Source organism: Brachyhypopomus gauderio, chromosome 8 (genome assembly GCF_052324685.1).
Source record: "Brachyhypopomus gauderio isolate BG-103 chromosome 8, BGAUD_0.2, whole genome shotgun sequence".
Classification (NCBI taxonomy): domain Eukaryota; kingdom Metazoa; phylum Chordata; class Actinopteri; order Gymnotiformes; family Hypopomidae; genus Brachyhypopomus; species Brachyhypopomus gauderio.
Window position 1 is genome coordinate 18157458 of NC_135218.1, and position 16021 is coordinate 18173478.

Consider the following 16021-nt stretch of genomic DNA (forward strand, 5'->3'; position numbering starts at 1 on the left):
ACCTGCTGGATCTTCTGAAACACCACTAGTAATAATCATACGAGAGCCTTTCAGTTCACTTTTACCACAGATCATGTTCTTGACGCAAGTTCTGAGTATGTGACATTAAATAATCCAAATCGTCCCCTTTCTGACGCCGCGCTACACGCTGTTGTATTTGCCCCCAGCTTGAACAGTCACAACCACTGGCAAAAAAAATATCATTCGTGTGTAGATTGTGCAAGAAGACGATCTTAATCGGACAAGTTCTGAAACTGATTGGTGCTTCCCTTTATCCTGGCCATCGACCACGCAAGCAGTGAAGCAGCAACCTTCTCCACACAGCTCAAACCCAAGAGCCAAGGAACGCCGCGCTTACACTCCACTCGGAGACGCACAACAGCGGGGGTCAAACGAATTCAGTTTTTTGGAGGAGGGTTGAGAGGACAGACGCCACCCTTGTTTGGCTGTGTGGTTTAGCTCTCATTAGCATAGAGAACAGTAGAGGAGCAGCGGCGGAGAATTCTTCACTGCTGCCCTATCAGCACAGATGGTCAGGAGGCCAATCACTGTAATACCAAACAGGTGTGGGTTAAAAGTAGCCGACTCGCCAGCGAGACAAACTTAGACCCCAGTGCTGCCGCCGGCGGGCAGAAAACCACTTTCAGATGTGACTGAACCACTTCCAGGTTACACCATCATGGAGGAGACCAAAAAAAAGGTGCCCCCTTGTCTGGCTGGCAAAGGGGGGTTAGATGGGGGGGCAGGCGAAATAGCAGCAGGGTCACGACTCACACGGCTGGAGAAGGCAACCCGGACCACAGTGAAGTGTGAGTAGAGACCCCTTCACCTAGGAGGCCTGACCTCAGAACTGGAGGCCAGCACAGGAGGAGCAACAACACACACACACACACACACACACACACACACACACACACACACACACACACACACACACACACACACACACACACACAACTACACACAACTACACACTTACTTTCCCTGGCCGAGACACTAGCTGTGGAATCAGCCCCCAGCTGCAGAGGGGAGGTGTGTTTCAACACTAGATAACAGCAGTGGGACAAAGAAGGGTTAACTTGCTTTATTGCTATGCACATGCAACCAATCAGATTGGATCGCCTCCACTTCACAGTATAATTGCAGCCAATACGTTCTCCGTTGTGAAACGTCTAGGCTGAGACTTGCCGAGGTTAATTACTATCTGCTGGTGACCACACACACACGTACAAGTTGAAAGCACTTTACAGTTTTAAGGCAACAAGCACGTGGAGGTCAAGGTGATGGGAAAGCAGTGAGGGGGGCTCAACAAAACTCTATTTACTTCTCAAAACAGAAACGAGGGAACTTCCATGATGCTAATTACCAAGAGTGAAGTGAGTAGAATACAGGCTTGCTTCAGTAGAGCTCCCTCTCCCCCTTCATGCTAAGCTGCTTTCACAACGACCGGCCTTGGGCTGACGTGGGCATTACCAGAGTAAACAACTTGATATATAAACACTCCTTGTGTTATGTTAGTACACAAATAACGTCCTTGATTTATTAGAAGATCCTGAGCGAGCAGAAATAAGAGTTGGTGAGTTGTATAATTAGAGGATGGAATAAGCGGCACAATGTGTGCTGGTCCACGGCACCAATTCCTTCAGGTTGGCTTGATTCATGTTCAGCTAAAGGCAACAGAGAGAGTGGAGCTGAGTGCTGGCAGATGACCACTGCTGCTTCACCAAGACAACAAGACTCAGATAAAGACGCAGGTGCTGAAAGTGCATTCTGGGTAGCTGAAGCAGCGTGCTGTTTACAAAAGCCCTGGGAGAAGGGAGGCTAGGGCCTCCTCCTTTCACTTATGGCAGGTCTAAAAGGACAGGCACCAAGATGTGAATAGCACTGACAATCATTCCTCTCCTATTCACGGCCTGCCTTTGTGAGGGTTCCCTACTCGTCTTTCAGCTAGCTCTTCCTGAGAGCCTTTTCTTCGCTCTCTCCCCCACAAGCCTCCGGGCCGGGGCCCGAGGCCACAGGGCGAGCTGGCCACACCGGCACTGCGGCACGGGCTGCCGACGGTGGGACGCCTTTAAAGAGCGGAGAATGGCGAGATGATTTCACTCGACACCTGGGGGGTTCGGCGGTTACAGGCTCTGACATTCCAACACTCCACTATCTGCTCATCCATCACAAGCAAGAGATTTGATATGGTGTTTTGAGCGAGGGACGGGGGGACAGGGGGTAGAGACACAATCTCCCTCCTGTGAAGTTGTTTCCACTCCCCTCTCAGGGGGTGCCGAGTCTGGTTTTCACTGAGCCCCGTGTACTTAACAGGTACTCATAGATCTTACATGGGACAGTAAGGAGAACCAGTCGACTCATTGGCAGTACAGGCGGAGAGAATCAGGTGGAAATCAAACTCCAGCCAGAGCACTTTTCCAAAGTGAGCCCTGTCCTCTGTCCTCTGTACAGGTTCACTCCCATTGAGGGCTGAAGGATCTCAGGGCAGGATCGACCACAGACTGTGAGCAGGCTCTCCGATAGACAAAAAACCCATTGCGAGTCCTTTTCTAAATTCTCTGAGTTCATTATTTTGATCCTGGTCCAATAAACAAATATATGGATCCGTCTGGGTTTTGGTGCAAATTCTTCTGTTGGACATTGGTGGACATGTAGGTTTGAGCCCAGGAATAAAGGGGAAAGAGCAAGAGCAGACGAGAGAGAGAGAGAGAGAGAGAGAGAGAGAGAGAGAGAGAGAGAGAGAGAGAGAGAGAGAGAGAGAGAGAGAGAGAGAGAGAGCTATTTCAGTGGTTATACTGCACAATTAGTCACATGTGTAAAAATAATTGAGCTGTCCAGAGTCAATGGCAACCTTACTCACAAGCACACACCTACACACAGGCACAGGGCAGGAGGCTCTGTGTGAGAGATATTTGTCTTTCGTGGCTCCCTGTGATCATTAGAAGACTTCTTAAGAGATGGTTTTGTTGAAACTATTACAAAGCACCAGGTGTGCGACAAAACATATCATCATGAATACCCGTCAGGAGCCACGAGAAAATGGCTACAGGTGTATTTCCCCAGTACTGAGGAACTTCTGTCTGATGTGATTCTGATGTCTTTAGGACAACATGGGCTGTATTTAATGGGATAAAGAATGAAAGTTATTTTCTGTAAGGGCCCAAGATTTAGCACAACACCAGGCACCACTCTGGATATAATGGCAGACAGAATGTAGGGGCATACAGGTGTTTTAGGACTCTCTATATCCAAACGTCGGCTGGGATTCTGGGAACAGACATAGCCTAACACATGCATGCTTGCACTATTTAAACACATACAGATTTGCTCAGGAGGGCAGTAACAGGTAATGACACACAGAATATTTTGGCTGGAATTCTTTCTTTTTTTTATTATTAACTAATGTTTAAAACAGTCTTCCAAAACTTCCAGTGTCTGGTCCACCATCAGAACACAGTAACTGCAAGCCACAGCAGGACAATGAAATGCTGTCCGGAGTCTGATTATGGGGTCAGGTGGATCACATTTTTCACCGGTGAAATATTTTAGGGCCGGTTAACCTAATTTGAGCATCGCTCGTTCCATCTCGTATCTTTAAGCAAACAGCATTCCAAAATCCAGAAACACAACGAATGAGGACAAATACTGTTCCAAATGTTTTGAGATGAGGAGAAAAACAACTATGTCTTGAGGCTATCCTATGACCTTAAGACAAGCACTCCCGGTCCAGATACAGTGTACTGGCTTGGAAACCAGTCTGAGGCCGAGGGGTTCACAACACCGGCCTGCGTAACCACATCCAAGTGTGTGAATCCCCAAGAACTGAATGAGCACTTAACAATGCCATAATGAACGCTGCTGCTATGTCGCTACGCCATGGTGCACACAATGCTAGCATATAGGCAAACATTTTTTCAAAGCGTGAGCATGGGACATAAATTAAAACTGAAATAAAATTATGGATTGAGCACCTTCCCAACGAAGCCCGCACTCAAATATCCTGCCACTGCCAGAACCCTTCAGAAGTCAACCATCAGCACATGTGAACCAATCACTGAAAGGATTACCGTTTCTTTAGAAGTTGTAGAGCAGGTCTATGAAACGTCCCAAGTTTCATTTCAAGTCTGCTCACGTCTCCGCCTGGGCCGAATTCAGCGCTGAGCTTTTGATCACTCTGACCCCCCCACCCCCCTTCTTTAAGTGAACACCACCGGCCTGGTTTGCAGCTCATTAATGAACATTAGTTTCCTGCAGACCTGCTTTTTTCGGCAGCAAGTGTCTGAAGGATGGCTGAGTCTGTAAGGTTCTGCCTCTGTGTTTATTGTTTGGAGGGGGGAGGCTCACGATTGGCGTGGTTGAGTTGGGGAAGCATCTTAATGAATCCAGCCTGCTCTTCACAAGGACCAAACCCCATTATTAATTACAACCACATGAGCCATTACTACAGCTACCATCTCATTCATGCAGACACACACCAGAATTTAGCGTTCAAGAAGGACCAAATAAAAAACAGTCTGGCAGTACAAACTGTCAAAATCATCCAAAATGCTGGACCCAATAAGACATCCAAACAGAACATAAAAAGATCTAAAAAGATCTGACAGTTTATTACAACTATTACGTTCCCACATATTGCCTGCTTAAAATAACTCTTCAATACACACGTGACCTCCTCAATCCATTCAAACCAGTGTGTAGTCCTGGTCGTTCCAACTAATGGAGGTAGGAAACGTTGTAGTCCTTTGAAGAGTTCACTCCTTAATATTAAATTATTTCTGCATGTTAACCAACATCCAAACCTAATATATACAATCCCACTAAATCTCAAGCTCTCCAAAAATGTCTTGACCGGGATTTCAAGACACACTTCCTGCTGAATTAACCCTCCCAGCCTGAACCTGTAAAGAGAGACTGCTTCTCATCTCTGTCCTCCCTCCTCTCTCGTCAGCCTCATAAACATCTTCAGCACGACACAAAGTGATTTGTCTGAGCGACCAGCACGCTTACTTCTATTGGTTATCTACTGATATGAGCCGTCTTCATTCAAATGCAAGTTGGCTCCCTTGGTCGGCCATTTCCAATGAGGACCTCAAGGGCGAGCAGCTCACAACGACATGAAAGCAAGATGTCAAAGTTCAAGGTGAACTCAGAAAGGGAGGAGAAGGTACTGGGAGGAGAGAGAGTAGTGATGTGTACACCATGTGAACCTAACAAAGCTGCATGTTGGAGCAATATTAGACTTCCTCTCATTCCAAACCAAGTCCAGGAGTCTGGGCTTTATTAATGCACAGCTACTCAACGCTGTAAGGAAGTGAATGTAAATATGTATTGCCGGAAGACATCCATTGCAGTGCAAAGAAATGGCAGAGAACTCGGGAAGAAATGAAAGCCAACTGGGCCGTATTGGTAGGGTAACAAGGACGCATTAAATGCAGAATAACTAAAAGGTGAGGCATCTTTCTCAAAACAAAAAAAAAACAAAAACAAAACACAAACAGCTCATGAACAACGAAGGTCTTTACATGGTCATATCCTCAACTGATGTGTCCATGTAAAAATTATCCAATCACACAACCACCCACAAAAACACCATGCATTAACCTTCCTCAGATATGTGTTCACACTAGATCATGATAGGTGGTTTACACCAGTTTTGCTAGAGCTAGGAAGGAGAATGGCGGCATAAGTAAAGAAGCCTCCAGAGGACTGCTGGCTAAACCACAGGTATGAGAGGAGAACTCCCCATGGGACTCCTGGCTAAACCACAGGTATGAGAGGAGAACTCCCCATGGGACTGCTGGCTAAACCACAGGTATGAGAGGAGAACTCCCCATGGGACTGCTGGCTAAACCACAGGTATGAGAGGAGAACTCCCCATGGGACTGCTGGCTAAACCACAGGTATGAGAGGAGAACTCCCCATGGGACTCCTGGCTAAACCACAGCTATGAGAGGAGAACTCCCCATGGGACTGCTGGCTAAACCACAGGTATGAGAGGAGAACTCCCCATGGGACTCCTGGCTAAACCACAGGTATGAGAGGAGAACTCCCCATGGGACTCCTGGCTAAACCACAGGTATGAGAGGAGAACTCCCCATGGGACTCCTGGCTAAACCACAGGTATGAGAGGAGAACTCCCCATGGGACTCCTGGCTAAACCACAGCTATGAGAGAACTCCCCATGGGACTGCTGGCTAAACCACAGGTATGAGAGGAGAACTCCCCATGGGACTGCTGGCTAAACCACAGGTATGAGAGGAGAACTCCCCATGGGACTGCTGGCTAAACCACAGGTATGAGAGGAGAACTCCCCATGGGACTGCTGGCTAAACCACAGGTATGAGAGGAGAACTCCCCATGGGACTCCTGGCTAAACCACAGGTATGAGAGGAGAACTCCCCATGGGACTCCTGGCTAAACCACAGGTATGAGAGGAGAACTCCCCATGGGACTCCTGGCTAAACCACAGGTATGAGAGGAGAACTCCCCATGGGACTCCTGGCTAAACCACAGGTATGAGAGGAGAACTCCCCATGGGACTGCTGGCTAAACCACAGGTATGAGAGGAGAACTCCCCATGGGACTGCTGGCTAAACCACAGGTATGAGAGGAGAACTCCCCATGGGACTCCTGGCTAAACCACAGGTATGAGAGGAGAACTCCCCATGGGACTCCTGGCTAAACCACAGGTATGAGAGGAGAACTCCCCATGGGACTCCTGGCTAAACCACAGGTATGAGAGGAGAACTCCCCATGGGACTCCTGGCTAAACCACAGGTATGAGAGGAGAACTCCCCATGGGACTCCTGGCTAAAACACAGGTATGAGAGGAGAACTCCCCATGGGACTCCTGGCTAAACCACAGGTATGAGAGGAGAACTCCACAGGAGAGAAGATCAGATGGAACACCTGAAGCCCCAGCCGCACACGGAGCAAGATTCTGCCAGGTGTTGCATCAAACACACATGGTGGACAGATCAGTACCAGCAGAGCACGGCAGGGCTGAGACATGCTTGTTCGACATAATGTTTTTATTTACCTTTTACATGCACTATAAAATACAGCTGTGCTGCATTTTAAAATAGACTGACAAATGAATTTCATAAGCACATTACATGATAGTGCATTAAAACCACTGTGGTAACACATGTAACACATCACGAGAACCCCATCCGTGCAAGCCTACAAATCTCTTATTAATTATGTCCTGTATCCAATACCTGCCAAAGTTAAATGATGCTAAAGTTTCTCAAGCTATGGAAACCCAGCCAGAACCATCAGGGGTCCTTGGGTTGCTCATTCCTAGAACCAGAGGACATGGAAGCCTGTGATTAAAGCAGCCACGGTATTTCCCCGACCTCGCTGTTGTCATGATGCCACCCGTACCTCCCCTGAATAACGCACACGCTGGCGGCTATAGCCCAGGGAGCCACGCATAGCTCACATTTTACTCGTAAGTCGTGTCACGATTTGGACGGAGGAATGGAGTAAACTAAGAGAGGGGGTGGGGCTAGGAGGCGGAGCCATGGTCATGCTCGCTCCATTAGCCGTACTCGTCTCTGACTGGGAGACCCAAGAAAGGGAAAAACAGTCTTGGAGGAAGCAATGGAACCGTACATGGAAAAAGTATGACAGCACATTGAAACCAACAAACCTCCATGTTTAGGTGAGGATCCAAATGCAGACATGAGGATGTGTGATTTCAGGAGGTGGGGGGAGCTGATCCACCTGCTCAGGTAAGGTGAACTCACGTGGCCTTCAGCTGTGCTTCATCAGAGGAAACACCTGGTGCAGTGCTGTGCAGGACTGCACCTGCATGTTTCAAAACACAGACCTCTGGTCCAGCTACCAATCAGGACAGAGCCATTGGGAACACTGAACACCTGAAACAGGCGTGTGGAATACAGACTGCAGGAGGGTTCATCAATATCAGGATACACAGGATAACGTAAAAAATGAACATTCTGTGAAAAACATCTGTGAAAGATCTGCCTTAAGACACTGAACTCAATTTTAAGGAAGCGAATATTGATTAGCCAACTCCAACTTAACTTCAATATCAGAGTTTACATATTTCAGCAGTGTACGACGATCACTACCCTTTTAAACCTCTGGAAGTCTTTTATCTTTTTTTCAGCAATCAGATTCAACATAACACAGGCAAACATGACTACTCACCAACACCGCTGCCACAAAAATCCCACTTCCACTATGTTTACATTGTGTCAGGCGGAGCTGAACTCCACAAATCTGAGAACGCTTATTGCAATGCAAATGTAAACAAAAAGTAAATACAGGCATCAAATACAGACTTTCATCAGTGCCTGACGCTTTGTGTTTATGAGACAAATAAGCAATCTGATCCGTCTTCACGTAGATCATATTTGTTGTCAAAGAAAGGCTCTCCTAATATATCTAAAGACAGGATTATGTTATTTGGTGTGCAGCAGAAGTTAGAATACTGGAAAAACTGGCAGAAGATTAAGATCTGTTAAAGGAATTACAGACCTCCAGAGACCCTGAAGAAGGACACGGAGGAAATGAAATAGGTCGAGAGACAGAGAGAGAGAGAGAGAGAGAGAGAGAATGTTTGTCCTCTATTGGAGACCTTTCTGAAATAACTAAAATAAAATGAAGCTCTTGCTCAAAGGGCAGAGAATTAAAAGTAACATTCGAGGTCAGATCAACTTCAAAAAAAATTGGAGAACCATCAAAATATGAACCAAAAGTCCGAAGGATTAAATAATGGCCTCCTTAACCAGAACCCAAAACCTTTCGACTGGTAGAACATGATTGTCACGAGTCAGTGTCTTCCCTCTAACCACATCAGTAGTGATCGGCCTCCTCGTTGGCAGGGAGTAGACACCTGATTCTCTCGGGCAACAAGTGTCCATTTGAGGAGTCCACCGATGTTCCAGAGATAAGTGGAAGAGTCATGACAAGAGCACTTTCTCTCACCAGCAGTCACGGCTCCTGCAGCAGTAGCTCTCACTGCATCAGAGTGCACAGTATGGCAATATACGAGGCTAGGTGAATGCTGGTGCCACACGCACACACACACACAAAATTAAGAAAACACCATTTATCAGCTATAATGAGACAAAGTGGCACAGAGCATCAGAACGTGAAGCTGGAAAATCCGGTAGCTAGTTATGGCAAGCAGGAAGGAGCAGACACCAGTGTGGAAAGTTGACAATAACATACTGACAGCATTTGCTGCCCGTCATTAACTTGGCAAGCTGCACGTGAGCTTCAGCCCCACTGGTTCTGATCTAAATCACAGGCCCGAGATTCCATCTTCTTTGGTCGCACCCACAAAACCAACCCAAAATATGAAAACACAAGTCATTACTTATTTTGGCACAAACCGTCAAAGCATATATTCTGACCGCAACATCTCTTGGCAATGCCGTTACTTGCTGGCAAGATGCACAAGGACGAGGGCTGGAACCACCAACAGAGAGAGAAATGAGAAAAGTTGGAGAAATTAGTCTGTGTGTGAGACAGAGAGGAGAGACAGAGACACACACTAGACTTGGTGCACAGTAATGCACAATAATGCTGTAGGAGCAGACAGAATATTCTTGGTCCTTATAATTCCTCTATAACAGCATTACTCATATGCAAGGACGTGTTCATTCATGACACAGATTCCAGAGTGCTGGACAGAAAACTATAAGCTACAAAATGATACTCCTAAACAGCCCACAAGAGGCCGTGCTAGTCGACAGTGATGAGTTGCAGAAAGGCCCAGCACCCAGACAGAGGCAGACAGAGCAATGACTCTGCTGGAAAACACTTTCAAATACAACAACAAGAACAACAACAAAAAATGGTGACCCCTCAACCAAGAATTCTCGAACCTTATGTTTCAATTTAACATACATTCTCCTTCATATTCAAATCTGGTCTCATGAGCTGAAATTATCCTATTCAAGTCTTCAAAATGATGCAACATAGTATTTCCACCTTTAACAGTGTCCGTATAGGGGCAGGCCTGAGAGGGGGCAGCTTTCTGCGCATCCCAACGAGGAGAGTTGTGGAACAATCTACGCACAGATCACTCCAATCACGTCTACATCCCCTTTCCTCTCCGTCCTAAAGGAAGTTGTTTCAGGCCTTTCATTAACCTCTACACCGTGGCGCTCACTATGGTAATGACTGGTTAGAGAAGGCCCCACCAACACCCTGCAATTAACAGGAATTAAACAATTCACACTAGATCAAGTGGAGTTCCACACATGGGAGCTCCACCTCCTTCTAAACATCAGTTGGCTATACAAGCCCTTTATCTTCCACAAAAATATGACACAATCTGTAGTGAAGAGGGGACACGCAATGGCCACATGGGCTCACTAAGTTGCTTCAAATGTCCCAACGAACATGTACCATATGAAAGCGGCCTGAACTACAAAGCTCAAAGCATATGCTAATTTCCCCCATGCCGACACAATGTAGTTCCTGTTTCTATTTCATATGCTTCCCATTAGGGTCAGAAGGGCTGGGCAACAGGAAAAATCACACTATGCATCATACTGCAACTACAACATTTGCCATGAAACATCCTAATTGCGCACATTGCATGTTAAACCTCCATATTTTACATAGGCAGGAAAGCACAAACAAAAGTACTAAAATATAGCGTAACCTTGCTGTAGACCTCATTTGGGACATCAACATCAATATTCCTAAAAGCAGTTTGCAAACTTCTGCATTCATTCTTTTCATTCTGATGCCCTGCTACAGTTGTTGATGCTAATATGCCTGCATTCAGGGTTATAAATCAGTCAGAGCTAATTCAGAGCAGTCTTGCTTTCCCAGATACATTTATTGGCTAGTCACAGCCAACAAAGAGGAATAAACTCTCTCCTTTCTAACAGATGTGTGCCCACCCATGTCAAATTGTTTTTTAGATTCATTTAGACCACCCAGTACAAACAACAAATCTTATAAGATTTACATAACGTTTCATCTCTATCTACTGAAACACCAGTTAGGTTAGGCAATCTTCTGTTTGACCAGGTAGCTGCTAGCTATTTACAATATACGATTATGCCATTTAGACTAAGCAAGCTCTGTACCACTTAAATGCGCACAAATATGCTTTTGATAGACATTCTACTTTGACAGCATAAAACTTTGCCCTTCTGTTATGTCTGCCTCATGAAATGCCACGCCAGGTCTATTACATGAACTATCTCAGAAACAAATGTGTCCTGGGGTGGGATTTTAGTACTGCTAGCTCGGTGTTCTGGGTACTACTGGCTGCTATATTACAAATTCGTAACATGTTTATACACTATTGTGCAGTACAGGTGTTTGAACCCAAAGAGATTAGATTTCACTGTTTGGTTTCCCCTTGTATTTAACAGAACAAATCAGATGGCTCTCCACAGACAGATTATAGTTCCACAACTGCTGTCCTGAGGAAACCATATGACTTGTCTAATGCATATTTTGGCGTTGTACAGCTTAATCCTTGGTGTAAAGCTGTCCATCATTTCAATCAGCCAGAATCGTCCGCAGGACAACAGGAGCAGGAGGGCAAAATGTCCACCAGCAACCGCGGAACTGCCCACTGAAGACCAGTAACCCGCACTCATGTTTCTTCAGTTTCAATGCTCAAGACGTTTTTAACTTCTTCAGACGTTTGCACACGCCATGTGTGCGCTTACTGAACTCTACATCCCAGATCATTAAACTTGGACCACATTTAAATAGTCGTGTTTCCACTACCTCATCTAAATTCGTCAATTACATTTCCCTTAACAGCCATGTCCGAAAACATATTAAATTCCCAAGTACAAAAAAAGGACCAAATGTCGCCCATAGTCTCAAACTCCAATGAGTTCGGTACAGAGACACTGTATATGACATACAAACTACTGTGATCAAACACAAGCAGTGAACGTTGTTCAGACCGATGCTACACCAGACTGTGCAGACTGAGGTGGAGGATGTGTGGCACCCAGTGATGATACCAGAACTCAGTTACCCTCCAACTCCCAGCTAGCCAGACTTCACAGTTACCTCGTTATGTTTGCAAAACACGCAAAGTTACATTATAAACTAACGGTAAAATCACATGTACTTTATTACTATTTAACACACCCAAAGTTAACTTTCCCTAACTTTATGCTTGTTTTGTATGCCTGACTTGTATTCTTTGTTTTGTTGGCTACTTAGCTAGCCAGTTAGCTATAGCCACCTCGCTAACAGTTTTAACGACTGTTTAACAGGCGCGCGCATATATATATATATATATATATATATATATATATATATATATATATATATATATATATATATATATATATATATACACATACACACATACATATACTATATATATATAATATATATACACACACACATAAGTTGAGCGGGTACAAGTGCGTGAATGAAGGTAATTAAACACACACACACACATATATATATATACATATATATAAACGTACCCAGAAGTTTCTTGACCTCGTCCTCGCTCATGTAAACGTTGACGCTCGGGCCGTTGTTATGGTTTCCGCTCGCGCGGGCGAGACACAGGGCCCCTTCCACGAGCAGCAGGAAGAAGAACCCCCCCAGTCTCCACGGCACCGTGTGCGGCCCGCCCCGGGACACCCACACCCCCGAGCCGGGCATCGCCTCCTCCGACCCCAGCGTCGCCGTTTTTTTACTCTTCCCTCAAGTCTTTCGGTCCCCGGAACGCAAGCCTCATCCAAAGCTGGAGTTTCCTCCCGAGGGCAACATACTATTACGACCGTGTTGGTTAACTACGGCTCCGAGGTCCAACTTCTCCCCGAGGTCCCCCCTCACCCCCTCCGCCCCCGCCGCCGCCGCCGCCGCGTCCCGCCTGTCCCGGTGGTTCTCGGTCGAGCTAACTGGCTACTCGGCTAACTTTGTTCAAGTCTCCGTGTAGACGGGCACAGTCACTTCACACATCTGGGCGGATTCACGGCGTCGTTTCTTTTCTAATGTGTCTCTATCACTACTTCTCTCTCCACCTCCCCATCTCAGAAAAGGCACTCCTGTGTTTTTAAGACGGCGCACAATAGTCATAGCAAACAAACAGCCCTAAAAAGTCTCGTCCAGGTCTTTCCTTTCATGGTCTTTCCAACCCCCTGAGCTACAATCTCAGTTTTCGCTGAAGAAAGGGGGCGGGGTCACGTAAACAAGTGCGCGCACGCAGGGGTGGCCGGATACGGGCACGCTCGTGGAAGGAACAAGACTTCCTTGGCCTGCCACACTATGCCCTATGGCGCGCTGCCCTCCATAGACAACAATGCTAAGGTTAGTAGACACGTTTATTTTACATGCATGTAGCTTGGCTACTTTTCCGGAAAATTATTTGCAAATAATATATGTTTTAAAGCCCACGATCCTTTGCAATATGTATAAATCGCATCACTAGAAATTAAGACGTTCTAAAGGAATTGACGTTAAACATTGCGCTTCTCAGAGCGGACACAACAGCGACATCTTGTGGTGATAACATGATAACGACATGCACATAATCTTATAGCTCTTCCAGAATTACATTAAAGATGTTGATATTTGTTGTTGTCCATAAATCCATTTAATCCCATCGGCAATAACAGTGGCCACATTTATGTTCTGTTTTTGTGACTCTAAAAAAGTTATTGATGTGTTTTACTCAAAGGCAAAGTATAAATTAACTTATAGGTTGTCTTGATTTCATATGAGCATTTTTATGCAGGTGATATAATTGATGTCCAAAGCTATTATTTAAAAATGCATCTAAGAATGAATATTTTGACATTGGAGCTCATGAAAAGGAAATAAGTAAAATATTTTAGAATTCAGATATAACTGCAGTATTTGGTTCAGAGAATCTTCTAATAATGATATTTAAATGTGCCATATTTTGTCAAGTGTGATTTTTCACCACAATTGAAATTTGTCCTCCGCTTTTTACCCATCTGTGTAGTTAGAACACACACACACTAGGGATTACTAGGGGGCTGTGGATCACACATGCCCAGAGCGGTGAGCAGCCCTAGCCCGGCTCCCGGGGAGCAGTTGGGCTTAGGTGCCTCGCTCAAGGGCACCTCAGTCATGGCCTCAGGTCTGGGAATTGAACCCACGACCCTCCGGTCACAAGCCTAGTACTTCCCTACTACCAGGGCATATTTGAATGTCATGTCATGTTATGTCATGTTCACAGGAAATGTAAAAATGTTAATGGTCACCACTGTGATAGGTGGGATAGCTTAATTTGCATAAATTACACAACTGTTTGTGTATTCAAGTGTGATTTAAATAAAAAGAATGTTCTAACAAAAATGGCAAAGATCATTGACTTGCTACTCACTGACAATTACATAATACAGACATACAGTACTTTTTCTTAGTTCTTGCTTGGTGTGTGTTAGTGTATGATTTAAACTTGTAATTGGGTCTAATTGATCAGCTGAGATCCCACCAGTCACAGTTGTGACCAACAAAAAAATGTTGATTCTCACCTACTTTTCCAAATCAGGTGTACTGTTTGTGCCTGTTCATGAACTTACACAGAATATAATTGGATATAATTATTTGCAATTAAATGGGTTAATAAAATAAAATTAAAATTGGTACATTACATTTTTTAATTTGTGCATCTTGCAGATCATTAAACAAAAAACAACATAATAGCATTTTTTCATACAAGGGGTTCCCAATCCAGTCCTCACAGAACTGCTGTGGGTCCAGGGGGTTATATCACCGACATACAACACGCCAGAATCAGGCAGTGAGGAGCTCTGCAGGCACTGATGAGGTGGTTCTGGATGAAGTTGTTCTGGATCTGGGCAATGTGTGAAACCTAGACTGTCCAGAGCTTGGAAAGCTACTGTGGTTTGCTAGGGTCTTGACCTTGCAACATCTATAGATTCCTCAAGCTTTTCTTTACTGACATGAACTCCTCCCTGACCTGCTATCAAACTGTGAATATGCTGATAGTGGACATATAGGCGGACGACTGTCAAATAAAATGAAATACACCAAACTAATTTTAACCTTTTTATTATTAAAATATTCACCTACAAAACAAAACCTATAAACACTATTTACATGATAGCTAGCAGAGAAGTTTGCTTCATACAGACAGAGACGAAGGTAACGCAGTTCCAGTATTGGCGTGGGCTCTGGATGAGGAAGGAGGAGGTGGTTTACCACAGCTGTACCAGCTCTAACGGAGGGAGATGCAACAGGTGACCATTTCAAAAAACAAGAAAATCCCTGAGGGACTGCACAGCCACTTTATGTCAATGTCACAAAACGTTGGCGTTTGAGGTATGCTATTGCCAGAAGGTACACGATGATCCACAACGGGTGTGGACAACCTGGGCATGAAACTGTTCAGTCAGTGAGCTAGTCAGGAAGCAGTCAGCATTGTTGATTCCATGATTTGAGTTTGTGCCGTAAGACGCCTGTGTCATGGAACTTCTTGGGTCTTCTACAAAGAGAGATAAAACGTTGAAATAATTAATCTAATCAGCCAATAAATTACACAATTAATTAAAAATTGATCGATAATGTAGTTATCTAATTCCATAAACAGTTCAACAGTAGATTGATTATTAATGTAGTTCATGAAAACCTAACAAAGGTAAGATCTGTTATATCTTGAAGTGAAGATGGAGGAGACCACTGACCTTTACTGCTGCCTCTGAGAGCTTCGGTCTGAGGAGAGAGAAGAGAACATTACTGCTTCCTACATACAATCCATAAAGATGCACATAACCCATAATGCATCAGGACAATTATGCAGAGATGAAAAATGATCTTCATATTAATTGTAAATCGCCATTTCAACCTTCCACTGATTATCATGAGGTGCTATATACTCCAGTGATGATCAAAGCCTTGATATTCCCTTTTTGCTTATATATTTAACAAACGCTTTGGTGCTTAGGTACATGGAAGACAGCTTAGCTGAGTTCACAGACCATCCGTCCTTATTCTGGTGTCGGACCACAAACACAGGCTCTGAGTCTGTTCGGTCCGTCCTTAAGCC

General features: G+C 44.9%; 2 protein-coding genes across 5 annotated transcripts in view; both read right to left on the minus strand.

Moving 5' to 3' along the window:
• Positions 1-13174, minus strand: part of ryk (receptor like tyrosine kinase) — a 40377-nt gene extending 27203 nt beyond the window's left edge. For 3 of the 4 annotated variants that reach the window (XM_077015131.1, XM_077015132.1, XM_077015130.1), the window contains exon 1: positions 12462-13174. In XM_077015131.1, the coding sequence (XP_076871246.1) occupies positions 12462-12645 (184 nt within the window). In that variant the 5' untranslated portion in view covers positions 12646-13174. The remainder of the gene's footprint in view (positions 1-12461) is intronic. The other variant, XM_077015134.1, reaches the window with a different exon arrangement.
• A 1837-nt stretch (positions 13175-15011) lies between these two features.
• sned1 (sushi, nidogen and EGF-like domains 1) overlaps positions 15012-16021 on the minus strand; it is a gene marked incomplete at its 5' end in the record, with an annotated part of 23285 nt that continues 22275 nt past the window's right edge. Inside the window, 2 exon segments of the mRNA XM_077016049.1 lie at positions 15012-15460; positions 15660-15687. Of these exon segments, the coding sequence (XP_076872164.1) occupies positions 15662-15687 (26 nt within the window).